Consider the following 21,614-nt stretch of genomic DNA (forward strand, 5'->3'; position numbering starts at 1 on the left):
GTTATTTTTCCCTATGTGCATTACTTTACACTTATCCATGTTAAATGTAATTTGCCATTTTGTTGCCCAGTCACTCAGTTTGGTGAGATCTTTTTGGAGTCCCTCACAGTCTGCTTCTGTCTTGACTATCCTAAACAGTTTGGTATCATCCGCAAACTTTACCACCTCACTGCTTACCCCTTTCTCCAGATCATTTATGAATAAGTTAAACAGGATTTGTCCCAGGACTGACCCTGGGGAGACACCACTAGTTACCCCTCTCCATTCTTACAATTTACCATTTATTCCTACCCTTTGTTTCCTGTCTTTTAACCAGTTCTCAATCCATGAAAGGACCTTCCCTCTTATCCCATGGTGAGGGACCTTGTCAAAAGCTTTCTGAAAATCTAAGAATGCTATATCTACTGGATCCCCCTTGTCTGCATGTTTGTTAACCCCTTCAAATAACTCTCATAGATTAATAAGACATGATTTCCCTTTACAGAAACCATGTTGACTTTTGTCCAACAAATGTTCTTCTACGTGCCTCACAATTTTATTCTTTACTATTGTTTCGACTAATTTGCCCGGTACTGAAGTTAGACTTACTGGTCTGTAATTGCCAGGATTGCCTCTAGAGCCCTTTTTAAATATTGGTGTCATGTTAGCTACCTTCCAGTCATTAGGTATGGAAGCCAATTTAAAGGATAGGTTACAAACCACAGATAATAGTTCAGCAATTTCCCATTTGAGTTTTTAGAACCCTTGGATGAATGCCATCCGGTCTTGGAGATTTGTTAACATTAAGTTTTTCTATTTGTTCCAATACCTCCTCTGACACTTCAATCTGGGACAGTTCCTCAGATTCACCACCCACAAAGTACGGTGCAGATTTGGGAATCTCCCTAACGTCCTCAGCCGTGAAGACTGAAGCAAAGAAATCATTTAGTTTCTCCGCAATGGTTTTATCGTCCTTAATTGCTCCTTTTATATCTCGATCGTCTAGGGAACCCACAGGGTTTTTAGCAGGCTTCCTGCTTCTAATGTACTTAAACATTTTGTTATTTCTTTTTGAGTTTTTGGCTAGCTGTTCCTCAATCTTTTTTTGCCTTTCTTATTACATTTTTACACTTGATTTGACAGTGTTTATGTTCCTTTCTATTTATCTCACTAGAATTGGACTTCTACTTCTTAAAAGATGCCTTTTTGTCCCTCGCTGCTTCTTTTACATGGTGATTAAGCCACGGTGACTCTTTTTTAGGTCTCTTGCTATGTTTTTAAATTTGGGGTATACATTTATGTTGGGCCTCTATTACGGTGTCTTTAAAAAGTTTCCATGCAGCTTGCAGGGATTTGGCTCTAGTTACTGTGCCTTTTAATTTCTGTTTAACTAACCTCCTCATTTTTGTGTAATTCCCCTTTTTGAAATTAAATGCCAGACTGTTGGACTGGTGAGGTGTTCTTCTCACCACAGGAATGTTAAATGTTATTATATTATGGTCATTATTCCCAAGCAGTCCTGGAATGGTTATCTCCTGGACCTGACCCTGCACTCCACTTGGGACTAAATCGAGAATTGCCTCTCCACTTGTGGGTTCCTGTACCAGTTGTTCCAAGAAGCAGTCATTTAAGCCATTGAGACATTTTATCTCCACTTCTCTTCCTGAGGTGACATGTATCCAGTCAATATGGGGATAATTAAAATCCCCAATTATTATAGAGTTCTTTATTTTGGTAGCCTCTCTAATCTCCCTCAGCATTTCAATGTCAGTATTGCTGTCCCTGTCAGGTGGTCGATAATATATCCCTACTACTAATTTCTTATTATTGGAGCATGGAATTACTATCCATAGTGATTCTATTGAACATGTTGATTCATTTAATATTTTTATTTCATTTGATTCTACATTATCTTTCACATATAGTGCCACTTTGCCACCCACACTGCCTGTTCTATCCTTCCGATATATTTTATATCCTGGTATGATTGTGTCCCACAGATTTTTCTCATTCCACCAGGTTTCAGTGATGCCTATTATGTCAATCTCCTCCTTTAGTACGAGGTACTCTAGTTCACCCTTCTTATTAGCCAGACTCCTAGCATTTGTGTAGAAGAACTTTAAAAATTTGCCACTGCTTATTTGTCTGCCCTTCCCTGATACATTGGATTCCTTTATATGTGGTTGTTTGTCTGCTCTGGCCCATGGTTTGTTCTCTCTCCTCCTCTCTTTCTGACTACAGTTTAGAAAATCTCTATCAATGGATTCTCCTCTAAGAGAAGTCTCCATTCAATTTATGTGTATCTCCACACCAATCGGCTTTCCCCCATCTCTTAGTTTAAAAACTGCTCTACGGCCTTTTTAACGTTTAGTGCCAACAGTATGGTTCCACCCTGGTTTAGATGGAGCTCATCCTTCCTGTATAGGCTTCCCCTCTCCCAAAAGTGTCCCTAGTTCCTAATAAATCCAAATCCCTCTTCCCTACACCATTGTCTCATCCACGCATTGTGACTCTAATGTTCTGCCTGCCTACCTGGCTCTGCGCGTGGAACTGGAAGCATTTCCGAGAACACCACCATAGTTGTTTTTGCATTATAAAAAGCAAAAGGACACAAAACCAATCTTAAAAGAATCATTTGCATGTTGCCTTTAAAGGGAGAAAATGAGAGGTCTTGTCAACTTGTTTAGGGCTTATAAAAGGTTTTGAAATCTTCAGAGTTGTAAGAAGTGCAAAGTTGTGTGGTTTTTTTTACAACTAATTGTATCTAACATAATGGAAGATTCTGTTATGTATTCATCATAACTCAAACTTTAAAAACTCCAAACTCACAAACCTTCCTTTATCTGAAATGGGTTGTGCCCATGAAAGCTCATGATACCATCTACATTTTTTTGTTAGTCTAAGGTGCTGCAAAAGTTTTTTTCCACACCCACAGGTTGCAACTCTTTTAAAGCTTTCTTTCATTTCCTATTGAAAGGATTCATAAGAAGAAAGGGCAAAATTTAAAAAGAGGTAGAAGTCAAATGTTTCTGTTGCTTATTAAACAAAAAGCTCAAGTGACAGATAAACCATCTGAAAATTTGCTCTCACTTTGAGCCAGATGGTGAGGACTTTACTTGCTATGATGAGCAACTATTCTCATAGGCCCTCCTGAGGTCTATGACACTGCTTGTGCAAATAGCTGCTCATCAGACTACATATGGTTTTGCAGTCTGCGTCTTTTTCAAATTAAAAATTGGCTTTTGATCAGCAGCTCATCATTAAGGGAGTCAATCTTGTCCCTATGTCTCTTTTCTTGTCTACCTTTCAAATCTAGTATGTACACTGATGGTACACAAGGATAAATTTCCTACCTAGTGGTTTCCTCAAGGATTGGAACAGTACTAGCATTTCTCTTTTCTGATCTTTGCTCATAAGCAGAGTTCCTTACAGTGAAAGAAACAGGTTACCAAAATAGCTTGCTTTTTTTGCTATTCAAAAAATGCTACTATTTCTGGTCTAACTTGTGGACTAATCAGGCTGAAGTAATTCATTGCAGAATCTTTCTTGAAGCCTCACCTGTCAGTCTGGTGACTTTTTTTAATTCTCAGATGCATATATATTCAATATTTTTTAAAAACCAGACTTTTTAATAGGACTATCAAGCACCTTCCTCAAGGCTTGCTTGCCGTGCCTCTTCAGGCACTTATTTTGAACCTGGTTTCTGGATTATGAACTTTCTATTACATTTGAAATAGAAGGGTGTTATGGAAGCTAACCTTGCCTGTCTGTCTAGATTCCTCTCTGGCTCTTTAGAGGCAAGCTAAGGCAGACTAATGCATGTTAAATGTTCAGCCTTCTTTCTTCTTATATACCCTTCAGCGCCTTTGAGTGATAGCATTTGTACAGATTGTAGCACTTTGCAAGTCCTTCCAGTCTAGTGCAATGAGGGGCAACCTAGACTAGTGAGCGGGCTCCATGAGTGGCCCTCCATCTCAGTGGGCCACAAGACTGTCATAACCAAGACAGTTTCCTGGGATAGGGTAGCTTTGCTAACTGTGCTTGTGTACCTAAAATTTGCAGTGTGTGCTGACTGAACTGTAGCAGCACTTTGGATACAGTGGGAATATACAGCTCACAACGTTGTATGCAATCAGCACGTACATCACTTCACATGTCTTTGCTTTAAGTGTGTCACTTTTTTGTAATACAGGCAGTCCCCGACTTATGTGGATCCAACTTATGTCGGATCCGCAGTTACGAACGGGGCTGCCCCGGAGTACACGGACTGCGGGACCTCGCGGTCCCGCCGCCCGTGTACTCCGGGCGAGAAAAGCTGCTCCGCGTCTCCCTGGTCTGCAGACCAGGAAGACGCGGAGCAAAGCCGCTGCCTGAGCGCCCCCCCCCCCCCCCGCGGCTTTGCAAAGCCGCGGGGGGGGGGGGGGGGCTCGGGCAGCGAGGCAGCCCAGGCACGCTGCCGGCTTCCCCAGACTTTGCAAAGCCGCGGGGGGGGGGGGGGCTCGGGCAGCGGGGCAACCCAGGCCGCCTGGGCTGCTCCGCTGCCGGCTTCCCCGGGTCTTTGCAAAGCCGCGGGGAAAGCCGGCAGCGGGACAGCCCAGACGCCCCGCGGCTGTCCCACTGCCGGCGTCCTCAGAGGCTTTGCTCCCCGTCTCCCTGGTCTGCTGGTCTCCAGCAGACCAGGGAGACTGGGAGCAAAGCCGCGGAGGACCCAGGCGGCGGGACCGCGGTGCGTCTCGGTCCGCTGCCCGCGTCTTCCTGGTCTGCTGGGGTGGGGGGGGGGCGCAGCTAGTACGCCCCCGCCCCGCCCCGCCCCCAGCAGACTAGGCTTTTCTCTGGACGCCTGTGGCAGAGTAGCTGGGGTGCTGCCGGTTGGTCCCGCTCTGGGCGCTACTGGACCAACCCAGCAGCACCCCAGCTGCTCTGCCCCAGGCGTCCTGATTTAGCTGCTGCTGAAACTGACCAGCGCTGACTACAGGAAGCCCGAGGCAGAGTTGCTCTGCCTCGGGCTTCCTGGAATCAGCTGCTGATCAGTTTCAGCAGCAGCTGACTTGGGGACGCTTGGGGTTCTTAAGTTGATTCTGTATGTAAGTCAGAACTGGCAGTCAGTTTCAGCAGTGGCTGAATCTGGACGCCAGTTCCGACTTACATACAGATTCAACTTAAGAACAAACCTACAGTCCCTATCTTGTACGTGACCCGGGGACTGCCTGTATTGGGAGAAAAAAACTACTTGGACCAAAACTAGCAGAGTATGGCAACCCTGTGCATGAGCAATGGTAAACAAAAGGTCTTGTGGGCTACACGCAGAACCCAAATGGTCTACATGTGGACCTTCGGCTACAGATTGCCCACCACCGGTCTAGTGCTTGTATCCTCACTATACAATTGGTCAATTCAAAAGCTCAGTGACCTATTGGTTACTATTGTTGAACATGACTTCAGGAACTTACTTCATAACTTCCTTTTGTCCTTATTCATTTGTAGTTGGTAATTGTACCTTCTGACCACACTCTCCTTTGGCTAAGTTACTTGCAGGTGTTAGCAATCTCCTAGATTGTGGGAGTTGTCATTTCAGGATGGTTTTTATGGCACTTTGTCAAGTTGTTTTTAGCATTTAATTTTAAATTCATTCTTATGGGTCTTGTTCTAGTATCCAGAAAACAGCTACTATAATCGGAGGGTATGTCTACACTACAGAGTTTTGTCAGAAAAATGGCTGTTTTTCTGACAACCTGAGTTCTGTCCACTCTGCAATCGGGTTCTTTCGAAAGTAAATAGAAAAAACAAAGGGGTTTTTCCAGCATTGGTAAACCTCTTTCTATGAGGAAGAAGCCTTTTTTCAAAAGAGCTATTTTGGAAAAAGGCATGTGTGGATGGGGAAGAGGGAGTTATTTCAAAAGAAGAGGAAAGAGGGAAAAAAAATAGGTGTCCTGGTGGCCACTGTGTCCATAGTAATCACCACTTAAATGCGAGATAGCGTCCATTGACGGCACATCTAGACTATGTGTTTTTTTGAAAGATATGCAAATTCAGCACTAATTTGCATATTATCTTCCAATCGCATTTTTGAAAGCGGATCTTTCAAAAGTGAAAGTAGTCTGGACATGGTTTTTTTGGGGAAAAACCCCTTTTTTGGAAAAAAAAAAAAAAAAGCTCTTCCTAAAAAAAGGTGGTTTATGCGGTTTTTCAAAAGGGTTTTTTTCCCCCAAAAAAACCACATCCAGAGTTCTTTCACTTTCGAAAGACCTGCTTTTGAAAATGCGATCAGAAGAAGATATGCAAATTGGCGCAGAGTTTGCATATCTCCTTTCCGAAAAAAAACGTAGTCTAGACGTGCCCTCAGTGTGGATGCTATCTTTCAATAAAGCAGATCACTTTTTTGATACACTTTGGCAGTGTGGACACTCTTTTGGAAGAAGTTTTTCAGAAGATCTCTTCTGGAAAAGCTTCTTTGGAAAGAAGTCTGCAGTCGAGACATAGCCTATGTGAGTCTCTTCATGCTCTTTATCTTTTATATAGTAAGTGCTTTTGGCTCCTTTTTAAAATTTGCACTATTGAAACAATAATATCCATAGCCAACAGTTCCATTTTGCTGCTTGCAGATTACTACTATTACTGCATTTTATGAAAAATGTTTTCAGTGAAAATACTTGATGAGTCTTTGTTGTTCATGTACATTTGACATTCTTCAATTGATGTCTGCCTGAGAAGGAGTTGTTCTTCAAATCCCAGCAGAAATTCCAGGCTTAAAAAGTTTGACTTAAAGACAATTTTATTCCTTTTGCTGAGCCTAACAGTTCAAAAATCTGATAGAAAAGAAGCACATCTTCCTGTGAATATGCTGTTACCTGTATTTGGAAAATAATTTTAAATTGCTATAGGCATCATCCTTGCTTAAAAAGGGATATAACTTTGGATACTGACATAATGGAAGCCTAAAATAAAAAAACCGTAAGCCAGTTTGGTTCATGTTTTAGAACTAATTTAATTTCAGAATTAAATTTACTTTGAAATTAATTTTTTTTCTTGACATCTACAGATCTGCACTCTTGTTGTTTTTAATACTAGTTTAAAAATCTCTTAAATATGGTGTCCATAATAGCAGTCAGTACAACTTTTCATGATTATATATTCAGTTAGAATCAGGCCTTAAAGATAATGCTCAAGTCATTTTTTAAAATATAGTTATTGTAGATATGATTTAATTTGTTGTGAATAGTGTTTAACTTTTCCTGATTTGAGGTGGTGTCCAATAAAAAAAAATTCCTTTGATAAGATTGAGTGTGTAATTTATTTAAATTTAAGTAAATGACAGGATGATCAATCACACAGAAAAGTGAGGGTGTTGAGAAATTTTAATTAGAGTACAAAAAGACCAAAGAGGTTTCCCTCAAATTTTTTGCCTATGTGACAATGACATTGTCAAATACTTTATGCATAAAGTTCACTTTTTTGGGGGGGAGTGAGAAATGGGGGGGGAAACAGAAGAGTGTTTTACAAAGTTTAATAAGAAATATTTTTGAATGGCATGTATGCCGATTTAAACAAAAACATTCTTCTAGTTTCTCTGAATTATTTATTATATTTTTAATCCAGACTCACCTGCATTTTCTTCCTAGTCCAGGAGACCTAGAAGGTCAAATGGACAACTTTTTAAAATAAAGTTGGTGGGAGGAAAATGGAGGCTGCCTACACTGTCTCAAATGAGTGAAATAGAAAAAGTGTGTCAATATAAATGATGGAAAGAAAGCTTAGGTATTTGGCCTTCTATCAGTTTCAGTAAACAAGGGTGAAACTGTATTTCCAGAACAAATCATAGCTTCAGTCTTTCAGTGTCAGTCATGTCGGTCCCCACATCTGTTAATTAAAATGGGGCTCCTTGTAAGTGTAAGGGTCTGCCTGTGACTGTAGAATCAAGCTCAAATTATTATGTGAGTGCCATTTTAAATTTAACTTAAAATATGAATATAATCCCATTCCCAGTGAAGTCAACAAGAGTCATTACATTGACTTGAAAGGAGGCTGAGACATTACACTGCCATATTTTATGGAAATATGTTTTTGAATATGAATATGCATACATTGAATGTTTTATGCAAATTTGGACATGCAACATATCATTGAAGAGTTTTTATAATCCCCTGAATGACCTCATCCAGAGTGTGGTGGGGGTGTCTGCCTCACTCCTATCACATCTGTATTCTCCCCTTGTCCTCCCCAGCTGGTGCCTCCAATCTCTCATGCCCAAGTCAGAGTACTCCTGTGCTCTAGCCCCGAAGTCCCAGTCTATATCTTGCCCCTTATTAATGGGGCAGCTCAAGTCCATAGTCCTAATACAACACAACAGTCTAAGATTATTTTAAGGTTTAATAAATAGGGGAAAGTTTTACATTTCCCAGCAGGGGGTCCAGGCTCTCCCACTCCACTGGATCCCAGCCCAGGGCCCTGTTAGTGGTTCGCTCTAGCCACTGAGTCAGCGGGGAAATTCCTGTTGCAACACGCTGACTCTCCAATGGCCACTCACTCACCCTGTGGCCATCGCCATCCTTGGGCTGCTTCCAATGTCTCAGTGCACTGGTGAATCTCCGTCTCCCCTCCTTCCTCTGGGATCTGGCTATTCCCACCTGCTTCTGAATCCTGCCTGGTCTCTAGATGCATCGGGTTTCCGACTTGTGTGGTGCTCTCACTTGCTATTTTTTTAAATGACTTATTTTATAATGGATTTTGGTGACTGATTTCATAGGACTTTAGTGACTGTGCCTCTCGCATTAGAATTATACTGGACTGCAAACAACCATTGGTAATCAGCTTATTACAAACTTCTATGCATTATTTATCATTCTGAGGCAATGATACATGTTTTTTTTCCCCTTCTTCCTCAGAGCTCTACAGAGTGTCCAGTTGGGATATGTGGATGTCTTGCATTATATTATTTTAAACCAGAAGCTTGACCTTGGTACTGTAGATGAAAAAAATCGAAATCTGATATTTTTAGCCACAATATATGACCAACCAAAGATACTGGATTATTTTCTTGACATGGTCAGTTGACTGAAAATACATTAAAGGGTATTAATTATGAACTTCATAGGGTTTATAACAAATTGGTATGACTAAAAGGTGTATAAAAATAAATTCAGAGATCCTTAATTTGATTTTTTTAGAGTGCAAAAGACTCATTTTGCCCTGTTCTTGAGTCACACTACCAACATTTGTCATTTTACAATCATATTTTCCTACTCTTAAAAATGTTCTCTCTTCCCTCTTGTTGTAGAGAAGAACCACATAACTAGAGGAGACTAATTATACTCCAAAGCCGGACAAATCTGATAAAACAGCTAAAACAGAAAAAGAACTTTTTGCCCTCTGCTCTTTTTATTACATGTAGCTGTTTCCAGGAACAATAATAGTTTAAAAAATATAGAAAGACATGTCACTTAATATGCCTTGTTCCCAAGTGTCGGAAATTAAACATAAGTATTGATTATTAGCACATGGGAAGAAAAATAAATTGCCTTGTCCCCACAGATGGACTCCAAACTCCAGAGCTGAGGAGTGTTGGTTGTGAAGTCCCACATTGAGTCTCTCAGCCAAGGCTATGTCTCCACTGCATGCCTACTTTGAAATAACTCATGTTATTTCAAAATAACAGTGAGCATCTGCACAGCAAGCCTGTTATTTTAAAATAGCAGGCTTCTTATTCCAACTTCTGTAATGTTCATTTTGTGAGGAGTAAGGGAAGTCAAAGGAAGAGTGTTTTCCTTTGACTTCCTGCTGTGTGGACAGTGCCAAAAACTGAGTTAAGATACTTAGACTTCAGCTACATAATTAATGTAGCTAAAATTGCGTATCTTAACTTGACGTTAGCCCGCAGTACAGACGTACCCCCAGTGAGTAGAAACTGACAGGACTTGGAGGTGTTCTATATTCTTTTTGGACTTTCCTCGTTTGGGGACAAATTTAGCACCAGTTTTGGCTATAGAACATTACTTATGACATCATACAGAAACAGTAATTTTCTTTGGCAATAGCAGTTTCTGAAAGGTGATCTCAGCAAGCTCAAAATATTATAACTGTGTATTTTTTAAATAAAAATTAAGTGAAATTGCTTATGAAGTGAAAGACTGGTTGCAACTAAAAATTGATGCCCTCTTTCTTTAGATTGTAAGCCAGGGAGTCTCTCTCATCTTTGAATAACTCCTAGCAAAATGAGGTCCTGATTTGGGCCAGGAACTTTACATGCTATTATAATACAAATACTTTTCCCACAGAAAAGCTACAGTAGTAGTGCAGGTTTTTCCATATCATTCTGCTAATGATGCCCCTAATCTATGTGGAAGCTCACCTTGAATGTTGAGAGGATATTTCATTCTTCATCTCCATTCAGTTCTAAACCTACTTTTTGAGGCTGGATGTTTCTCAAACACTGTGGTGACTGACACTGTAAAAAAAAAAAAAAAAACCACCAGGATTCCACTTAGAACTAACTATTGCATTAGGCTTGATGAGCCTATTAAGAAGTGGACTAAATCAATGAGTGATTTCACACAGGTACCTATCAGCCATCTGATGGTGTAATGACTTTTGATTATTACAGGTTCGGGATACATGTAAGCCTGTTAGCTAATGATAAAAGGCTTTATATTTTATTGTTCTGTGATCTGAAAGACAGCTGCTTTTCTCACTGAAAATCTATTTTGGTTTTTGAGTTCAAAATTTTTTTCCTGCTAAACTTTTGTTCTAGGGACTCCCTATACCTGACATTAACCAACCAGCAGAAAATGGAAACACACCACTTCATGCTGCAGTGAACACTGGAAAAATGCACCTTGTATCATTGCTGTTGCATTATCCTGGAATTAATGTGAATTTCCCAAATCCCCAGTGTGATGGAGCTACTGCACTACATCTTGCTATTGCCTATGGTAAACTTTCTGACACATTGTATTTTCTGTAGTCATTATCCAAAGTTTGGACTTCTGAGCAGACTCTATTTTTAAGTCCCGTTGTTTGTCACTTTGTAATGTAAAAAATAGTGCTGTCAAGCGATTAATCTCAGTGCAGCTGCCTCTTTGGAAAGCTGCGGAAGCCCGGGAACAGCTGGAGTCTCCAGCTGATCCTGAGCTCAGTGCAGTGCTGCCCTGTTGAGGCGTCGGAGTGGCACTTCAAAGGGGCAGCAAAGTGGAGCTGGGGATCAGCTGGAATGCTCAGCTGATCTCTGGTTCCACGTTTCTGCCCCTTTGAAGTGCCACTCCGGCGCCTCAAAGGGGAGCACAATGCGGATCTGGAGATCAGCTGGGCACTCCAGCTGATCCCTGGCTCCATGTTGTTCCATGTTGCTGCCCCTTTGAAGTGCTGCTCCGGAGCCTCAAAAGGGCAGAATAGTCGACTAACTAATAATTCACAAGGTTAATCAACTATTTAATTAACTGATATTTAACATCCCTATTCCCCGCATGTGCTGGCTCCCACAGAGCTGCCTTCCCTCCCCACTCTCTGCGCTGCTTCCTCCCACGGGGGGAGGGGGGGGCAGGCAGGAGCAGGTGCTCGTAAGGAGCTGGCTTAAAAACTGGCTCCCTGTGAGCACGAGCTTCCAAATCCCCCCCTCTCCTCCTTCCCCCCCAAAACACATACCTGCTGAAAACTTCAGTAGGTACACGTTTATACAAATAAATGCATTTTAACCTCCCTAGAATATGAGGATACATGAAGGACTGTCTAAAGAAGATTGTATGGAAAAATTAATCTGTGAAGAAGAAAAAAGTTTTGTATGGCAAGGTGCAAAAGTTTTTACTATGTGCAGAAGACACTCTTTCTGTTTATTGAAGAAGTGTTAGACAACTGCCGATTTTTATAACTGGACTTACTACATTTTTGGATTTGTGATGTCAAATTCACAAAATACTCATCATTAATTTATTCCTCACAGCACATTTGGAATGTCTTTCCATTTTGATTGTGCTGCTAGCATATGATGTGCTTTTTAATCTTTATTATGTCATTTTAAACAAAAGCAGGCTGACCAATTGTGTCAACATGTGAACATGTTCTAAACTTTTATTATAAAAAAAGTCCCTGGAATCTCCTGAAATTCTGATTTTTTTTCCATTTATACTCCAATTAATGGAGATGGAATATTCTGTGAAAAAATATTAAAACAATAATATTGGAATTCACATGTTATCTTAGATTGTTTTGTGAATTAAAATAGTTCATTTAAGTTTAAATAGATATTTAAAATAGGTTAAATGATTTTGGTTTTCCACAAAATATAACAAATGTAAGTATAATATTAACATAATTTTTTGGACTCAAAAATCCTCTTCACCAGCTTTGTTTATTTTAGGGTACTTGGGAATTTGCTATTTATTATTGAATGCTGCAGCTGATGTGGAAAGCCCCCTGGGAGATCTAACACCTGTGCAACTTGCTGAGAATTTTGGTAATAAAACTATAACTAAGTTCGTAAAGATGCATGTTAAAAAACTTAAACTTGAAAATAAAATGTTTGCCTGATTCTGTAAAGCATAATAGCATTTTCCAATATATCTATTTTAATTTTATACATTGCATTTCTTTTAAACTTTTGACATTACAGTACAGTACTGCTTTTATCTGTGGTATGGCAGCTTGCCAACATTAGTTTTTAGTGATAAATTCTGCAATACAGCCATGAAAGATTTTATATCTTAGGCTACTTCCTTCTGTTATTTTATGATCTTTCTGGTTTTGTCTGTTCTCAGCCAAATGACAACTGGTTCTGTTTTATTATATAAATAAATGAAAGGATGTATATAATCAACTTCATATTAAAACTGACAATGGCTAACTTTTGCATTAACATAATGAACTGGATTTTTACAACATTGTAAATTAAAATGTTTATTAATTTGGCTTCTTAGTATTTCCTGGATTATAATAAATTATTATTATTATTGTGACATTTTAAGACAAGATTTTTCAAAAGTGACATATTTTTTGTGCCATCAAATATTTGATTTGACAGCTCCTTTAAGGGGTCTCAGAATGGGAAGTCAAAGTGTTGAGCATTCATCCTCTGCAAATGAGGCCCCTTTAAGGGGCCTTAAATTTGGGGGTCCTAAAACTAAGGTACAAGAATAACTAGTTAGTTCTGGAGGCCAAGAACTAAAAAAATTACTAGTTATTTTTTCAAAGTTCTGATAGACAAATATTTGACAATTGTGATTTGACACTGATTCTTTTTGTGTGATAATTTAAGCACAGAAACATATTTTGATGGAGGTTTTTGCGCTATGAGACTAATGGCTAAAATGAAGATTTTTAACTTGAAACAGAGTTTTAACTTTGTATATACATAAGTGAAGAACGTTTTTTTGTTGTTTGGAATACAAGAAGTGAAACTAGGACTCTGGTAACAGAACCCCGATTTCTAATGTTAAAATAGTCATCTTTGTCTGGCTCGTCCTCATCCATCCCTCCATGAATGCAAGTGGATACCATACTGTTTCATTTCATTGCAAGCATATTCTTTCCAGGTCTGGCCAAAGAGTTTTATCATGAAATTGACCCAGTGCATTTTCAGTCTGCCCAGCACTTGTTTCTGGTCTCTCAGGATCCAGTCACTAATGCAGGTTGTTCACCTATTGTCTTGCCTGTGGATTAAATGACCCACCCATCTCCACTTTCCCCGCACTACATCTGTCATCTATGTATGTCTTCTGATCGCCTCATTCAGTATGGGTGTGTTCATTCAGTATGGGTGTGTCTACACAGTACCCTAATCTTGAAATAAGATATGCAGTGCCAAATTTTGTAATAACACGCTATTTCGAGATATCCCTTAACCTTCCTTGAATGAGTGTTAGAGGGATGTTGAAATAGGTCTCAAAATAGTGGACGTACTATTTCAAAATAGCAGGCTAATTCAAAAGATGCGGGATAGATATTTCAGGATATTTCCAGTATCCTGAAATAGCCCCGCTGTATAGATGTATCCTATGTGATAATACAGCAGTATCTTACACATTCACCTTTCCATTACTTTCTAGGGGTATGTATAAATTGCAGAGGTTTTTTTTTGAAAAACAGCTGTTTTGAGCACAACATAGAATGATCTGAACCTGTGCAAATGATGCATTCTATTGTCACTACATCATGGAAGATTCTTCTGATAACTATCAATACATAATCAGTCTGATTCAGTGTGATTGCAAACGGTCTCTTCTATGTCCATTGCTGATGTTGTTTTTTGAAATATCATATTCATTATGTGTAGTTAGTTGCGTGGACAGAGGCAAACCAGATGTGCTCTGTGATCATATTTTACACCTTTACTAAATTTTTTCCATATACTTTTCCTTCTCACTCTTCTACTATTGCATTGAAATCCCCTTGGATGATTGTGTAGGTGGATCTTTTCTGCACTGCCTCCTCCAGCTCTTTGTAGAAGTGTTCTATTTTTTCATCTTTCACTTGTTATGTAGGGGCATAAATCTGAATAGTTTTCAGTTATTTTCCTTTGTTATATCTGAAGCACGAGAAAAGCTATCTGTGGTGATATGATGTTGCCGGTTATTATCCTTGGAAATATTTCTTTTCTGACAATGAATCCAATGCCTCCACTCCTTGGTCTATTATCAGATGATCTTCCCAAGAATACTTGCTCTCTCTTTTTCCATTGTGCAATTAAGTCTTTTGTTCTTGTATCGCATATCCTGACTTCAATGTACGGCTCAGATAATAGTGTTGTGACTTGCAACAAATAGTTCTTTTAGCTATTTATGTTTTACGTTCTATGCAAACCTGGGATGTGAGGATTGATCAGGCCAATGCAAGAGACTATGCTCAGTTTCTCAATTTTATTCTGCTTTGTGTGGCTTGTTTGGCAGAATAATTTTGCAGCAATGCATTTGGGTGCTAGTCCTTGTGCCCCGTAGCTGTGGTACCTTTTCTACTTTGGCTGGGTTGCCCTAGAGTAATAGAAGCACAGTCAGACTCCCTATTACCTTGGATGCTAGTCAACACCTTCTCAGCTTGGTACGACCTGTCAGAGCATATGCTCCACCATACTTTGCTGTCAAACACCATTCATCCTCACACCAACACTAAGGTAGGATTTTATGTGAGCTGTTAAAACAGCAAAAAGAAAAGTAACAAACAGGAAACTTAGAACTTTTAGCACAGTATAATTTTTATTTGTTCCTCACTATGTTGTCTGAAAGGAGGCTGATTAAGAAGCTGTTAGTAATATCCCTTTATTGCTGTGGCAGTTATTGGCTAATTAGCAGTTAGGAAAACCCAGATCAATTTCCAGACTATATTCCATGTTGTTATTCATTATTCTACTCTCTGAATTTTAAAACCACTGAAAAAGAAAAACTGTTTGAAAAGGGAAAAAAAAGTCAAACCTTTTTAAAATATACATACCGAAAAGTGAGGACATTCTTACAAAAACTTCAAAATCTAGAGAATATTAAAAAATAAATAAATCTGTCCTTAAACACTTTGTCATTCAGCTCTGGCCTACATTTCCTTCTATTCCACCTCCCATTTGCCAAGTGTCACTGCCATGTAGCCTCTTGGACAAAATCAAGCCGGTCTGCTGCCAAGGGAGGTCTTAGAAGGGGTTATCTCCGGTTAACTAGAGATAGACTAATCCAATTAAGGGATGCCTGAGGACCTTTAAAACCTCTCCTCTAGGCAGACTAGTGATAGAAATGTAGCCATGTTAGTCTGGTGAGGCCATTCACAGCTACCCACACCGTATTCAGGCTGCCTGTAGAATTGCTTCGAGCATGCCAACAACTCAAGCTAGTGTAGAGCAACTGTTTTCAGCTTTAAAGTTAATTTTAAATGATCTGCAGCAGGCTATGAAAGATGATTTGATTGCTGCAATAATTTTTTACAGATTGAATTATGAATGATTCTAGTTTGTATCATTGTTGATAACATTTAAATTGTTTTAAAACTGAATAATTTTTTTTTCAAAATTATGATATGCACTTTTTTATTTAGTTAAAAATTAATTTGAGTCAGAGCGCAGTTGGAGCAGAGCTGGAGCAGTCACTATTGGTGCCAGAGCGGAGCAATTCACAAATTTGTTTGCTCCAAATCCCTGCATGAAAGTGAGAGCACATGATGGATAAAGAGATGTAGTAAGGCACCTCCTTTGGCTCACCAGACTTAACACTCCCTCTTCTGGTGGTGATGATGGGCCTGGAGTAAATCAGCCCCCCTCTGGGCAGTGTTTGCTTCCCCCTTCTGTGCTCCTTTGGCTATTTCCAGGGTAGGTCCCAGGCTCAGCCTAAGGGGCCATCCTAGACCAAAAAAAGGAAAGTTTTATAAACCCCAAAACAAAAGAGATATCCCTGCCCTGTCAAACCTGAGTGAGTGCATACAAAGAGAAATAAAAATGGAAAATCAAAAAAGTGCATTGTAGTGGAATATAAATATATTAATTCCTAATAGTTGGTGACACCTCTAAAATGGTTTTGGGAGAAGGACAGTATTAAAATAGCCAAAAAGTATACTTCAAACAATAGCCAAGTTAAAAATGTAGACTGACAATGTAGCATAGCTAGTTCAGCTAGCCCGGGATGGGCAAAAGCCTCTCAAGGATCCCGCCTGCCTAGGGCTTTGATCTGGCCCTGATGCAGTTTCAGGCCCCGCCCCCTAGCTTGTTGCCTTGGAACGGGAGAGGGGCAAGAACCCTTCTAATTGCTTCTGTTTGAAGGGCTCCCCGCTTCCCCAGCCTTGGGTAGCAGGCGAGGGGAAGGCACAAGTCCTTTAAATAGAAACAGTTGAAAGGGTTGATGTCTCTGGCTCCCTAACAATGTGCTAGAGGCAGGGCAGCTGTGAGCCTGCTCAGATATTTCTATTTAAAGGGCTCTTCTGCTCCCCCCAACTGTTGCCTGACAAGAGGGACCAGCCTTTTAACTAGAAACAGCTGAAAGGGATCACAGGTTGGCAATGAGCTAGAGGTGAGGGGAGCTGCAACCCCTTACAGCTGTTTCTATTTCAAGTGCTCTCCTGGTCCCAGGGGTTGCTAGGCAACATGTTGCCTAGCAGCAGTGGGGAAGGCTCAAGCCCTTTAAGTAGGAACAGTGGAAAATGCTGGCAGAGGCCCAGGGAGCTGTGAGCCCTTTCAGCTATTTCTATTTAAAGGGCTGGCCCCTTCCCCCTGCCTGCTAGGCAGCGCTTTACCTAGCAGCTGAGGGGAACAGGAGAGCACTTTAAATAGAAACAGCTGAGAGGGCTGCAGCTCCCAGCTCCTCTAGCAAGTTGCCAGAGACACCAGCTGTTCCTATTTAAAGGGCTGTCCTGTTCCCTGGGGCTGTGAGGCAATAGTTGCCTCACAGGTGCAGGGAAGGCAACAAGCCTTAATAGGAGCACTTAAAAGAATCTCTGACTCTCTAGCAACTGCATTAGAGGCTGGGGGAGCTGCAAGCCCTTTTAAGTGTTTCTATTTAAAGGGCTGGCACCTTCCAGTGCCTGTCAGGCAAAGCTTGCCTAGCTGTGCAAGCATGAGGAACACAAGAACTCTTTAAATAGAAACAGCTGAAAGGGCTCGCAGCTCTTTGTGCTTCTAGTGCATTGTGGGAGACATAGGATCCCTTTGAATTCCCAATAACCAACCTATTTCTTTATAACTGGTTTTGATAAAAATATCTAGATGCCATTTTTATAGCCAAGTGGGGAAATCCTTTTATAACCCATAAAACCTAACTGAATATACTTAGTGTGGGTGGAAGGAAAAACAGGAACTCTGATACTATTTCATGGAATCATAGAAGGGGCCTCAAAGTCATTTAGTCTAGTCCCCTACACTCATGGCAGGACTAAGTATTATTTTGTAGTGCCCTATGTTTAGTGTTAGTGTTGTAATTATTACAAATGTTACAAGTGTTCTCAAAATGTTAGTGTTATTGCAAATTTTACTAGTGTTGCCTTCTAGGATAATCTTTGGATAATGCTGTATGCAGTTAATTATTATTACATTTTAATTACTTTGTTGTGTAAAAAAACATAGTGGCATCTTTTCACAGCACCTGGCCTACCCCTTCCGGGTCGCCCCATGGACACTTCTGAAATTTGTGAAGTGGCCCCCTTTCAGAAATTATTGCCCACCCTTGAGCTAGCCTTTCCCTGTAGCTGAAGGCTTGTATGGTCTTCTGTAGTAATTTTCAGTTGGACACACTTTATACTTTGTCCTGGTGTAAGGTACATTTCAAAGCATGGCATTATGCTTAGATTGATGGTCTTAATTTGTTTTACATGTGGGACGTTCTCGTGAAACAGCTTCTTCTCTGTACATTAAATCTCAGACTTTCCATATTGTTTTTATGTTGTTATTTTGACTCGATGAAAGCACACCTGAAATTACCTAGACAACTAGCAAATATGATTTTCTGTAAATTAGTCTCTAAGGGTATGTTTACATTATGTGCTTATTTTGAAATAAGCTATTTCAGAATAACTCCCAAAATAGCTATTTTGAAATAGCATTTCTACACTACAGATGCCCATCGAAACAGCACAGATCTGTGTCAAAATAGTTCATCCATACTGAGTGGAGGCCGATTACATAAACTAGAAGGGATACTTTTCAGTCATGCTGCAGGCCCTTGTGGACCACAGAGGCCAGTTCTCTGACATTAACATCGGGTGGTCAGGAAAGGCACACAATGCCCACATATTCAGGAACTCAAGCCTCTTCCAGAAGATGCACGCTGGCACATTTCCACTGACCACATCATCAGGGTCAGGGACATGGACATACCCATGTTCATCTCGGGCGATGCAGCCTATCCCTTGTTCCCCTGGCTAAAGAAGCCCAACCCAGGACAACTGGACCCCACCAAGGAACACTTCAGTGCTAGGCCTGCATCGTGGTGGAGGGCACCTTCCGTCACCTCAAAAAGAGATTCCAGTGCCTGGACCTCAGTGAATGGAAGTCCCGCAGGTGGTGGGTGGCCTGCTGTATCCTGCACAACCTGTGCAAGAATAAGGGGGAGACATTCCTGCCAGGGTTGGGGACAGAGGCTGAGCAGCTCACAATGGTCTTTGAGTAGCTGCGCACAGCTGCCATCTGGCTGGCCCATCAGGGGGCTGTGTGCATCTGGGAGGCCTTGAGGGAGGGTTTCAAAGAAGGCCAGCTGTAACACTCTCCCCTGGGCCTCCCCAAAAGAGGCCTCTGCATTTCCCCTCTGTGCCTTTCCTTCCATACCTCTCCCTTCCCATCCCATCTTCCTCCTCTCCTCTCCTCTGTAGACCAAATAAACCAGACTTCTTGTTTTGGAACAATAAATTGTTATTTTTAATTGGGATATATATATGACTGAGGGGGGGAGGAAAGTGAAAGCGGGAGGAGGGGCTCATAGATGGGGCTGAGATTGGTGCCTGCCTCCAGTGATCCCACTGCGTTGTGTGTGGGGCCCGTGGCAGCCATAGGGGGGAGCCTAGGAAGAGAAGCTGGAGGAGCAGGGGCAGGAGTGGTTGTGTTTGTGGGGGGGGGGGGGGCGGGGAAACGGCTGCTGGACTGCTCAATGGCAGCTATCAGGCAGTGTATATACTGTGCACATGCTACAGTTCTGTATGGACAGCTCCTGCCAGGTGGTGTGGTGCGGTGCGGTGCAGTGCAGCTCCAGGTCTGTGTCCAACCCTTGTCCTACCGCTCCAGAGACTGCTGCAGGGCAGACAGGCAGGCAGTGTGCTCTCATTTGAGGTCTTCCTGGGGTTGCTGGCACCTGCGGGACTTGTGGGGTCAGGAGACTGGTGAGGGAGTGTGGCTCGTGCCCCACTCACAGCTGGTCCTGTTGTGAAGAACAAAGAGAAGGGCAGTCATCTCAGGAGACACTGTGCATGAAGCCTAGCCCTAATGTGTGAGGCAACACTGAAAGGTCTATCTATGGCAATGTGCTTCAAGCAAGGCTATCTGTGGCCTAAGCAGCAGGCACTTTCCTGCAGGGGCATAGATGTCCCAGGGGAACCTCGCTACCCCCATGTCCCAGGGACAAGCAGGCATGGGAAGGTGCTGGCCAGGCCAGGAGCTTGTGGGTGGGAGGAGGGGATGAGGCAACTTGCCTTCCCTCTGTGCTACACACATGCCAGGTCTGGCAGTGGCAGCCTTCCACAAGGAGAGAACTATCCCTGCCTGCTGGGGGAAGGATGTTGGGGGAGGTGTGTGTGAATGGCAGAAGCCACTTGCTGGAGAGAGTGCTATTGAGGTCCTCTCCTCTTCCTCCCCCTAGCAGGTTCCCATGCAGGGGCTTGGTGTTCTCTGCCTCACTGCACTTTCCGGGAGTGGATGCTGCCTCAGGAATTTGGGGATGAGCCTGTGTTGTATGTGGCACTGCTGTGTGTGTCCATGACCCCTGCCACCTTAGTGGTGGCCTGTAGTGGGAAGGTGTCCCACCATGGAGTCGGGAGTAAGAAAAGCCAAGTGAGAAGTGTACAGCCCCCCACAGCCCACTGCCTTCCCCCATGTGTGTCTAGGGCAATGGTTCCCAAACTGTGGTCTGTGGACCCCTGGTGGTCTGTGATGGTGCTGCAGGGGGTCTGTGGAAACTTTTAAAACAAGGATCATGCCCACTGTGGGAATGAGAATGTGAATAACCATCTTGTTTTACTGCTTAGAAAACCAATAAATAAGCAAGTATTAAATCTCATCTCCCAAAAAGAGGAAGTGACCCAGTTTGCTGCAGAGGTTGATAAATGCCAGATAGTTCAACTACTGATGAAGAAATAAGAAAAAGACAGATAATAATGAACTAAGACTTTCCTGTCTGGAATCTAGCATGCAGTGGTACTTAAAAAAAAATTAAGCTTCTTATTTATATAGACCTGAGGCAGTGGGATCTTTTAACATAACTGGTTAGTTTGAAATAAAACTCTTTTTCTTATTTTTAACAATAATAAGAGTAATATAAGACCATGAAGTGTACGACTTATTAAATCATGTAACTTAATTGACTGAAATAAATAAATTAAAATAATTCCGGTTTAGTGAATACTTGGGATATCTATATTCACTAGGGCCATGTCTATACTAAGAAACTATTTAAAAATTAGTAAATTTGACTTAACTCCCAATTTAACATATTTGAATTGGAACATCCACACTATGGGAAAGCCTCAAAATTAGTCCAAGGCAGGGTCTGTTAATGTGGATGCACTACCTCAGACTTAGAGCCCCAGGAAACACAAGAAGGTAATTAGTTTGAATTACTCTGAGAAGAAATTACTTTGAAATAGTGGCACTTGAGTATGCACACTACTGTTATTTTGAAATAACTATTTCGGAATTAGCATTATTCTCGATGAAAAGCAGGAGTACATATTTTGAAATAACAGGCTTGCTAGTGTGGACGATCTGCTTATAAATTTGACTTCGGGGAGGTTATTTCGAAATAAGACCTAGTGTAGGCCTGGGCTAGGGGATATATTGGTCTCCTTCTAGTTAATGTTAAAACTCTTACTGGCTTCAGTGGAGTTGCTACAAAGGACCTGATCCTGCACATGAGTGATAACATGTTACGTGAACAGAGATGCAATGGGATTACTTATGTAAGGATATGTCTACACAGCAGAGTTATTTCAAAATAACTGCCGTTATTTCAAAATAACTTTACTAGTATCTGCACAGCCAAACCGCT

At 41.3% G+C, this 21,614-nt stretch overlaps 1 protein-coding gene across 3 annotated transcripts in view; it reads left to right on the top strand.

Moving 5' to 3' along the window:
* The window catches only part of CYTH3 (cytohesin 3), a 136,612-nt gene that overhangs the window by 11,025 nt on the left and 103,973 nt on the right, over positions 1-21,614 (top strand). For 2 of the 3 annotated variants that reach the window (XM_075899499.1, XM_075899500.1), the window contains exons 2-3: positions 10,724-10,904; positions 12,326-12,421. In XM_075899499.1, coding sequence (XP_075755614.1) covers positions 10,724-10,904; positions 12,326-12,421 — 277 coding nt within the window. Of the gene's footprint in view, positions 1-8,861; positions 9,022-10,723; positions 10,905-12,325; positions 12,422-21,614 lie in introns of all 3 variants that reach the window. The other variant, XM_075899498.1, reaches the window with a different exon arrangement.

Source organism: Pelodiscus sinensis, chromosome 16 (assembly GCF_049634645.1).
Source record: "Pelodiscus sinensis isolate JC-2024 chromosome 16, ASM4963464v1, whole genome shotgun sequence".
In the NCBI taxonomy this organism is placed as follows: Eukaryota; Metazoa; Chordata; order Testudines; family Trionychidae; genus Pelodiscus; species Pelodiscus sinensis.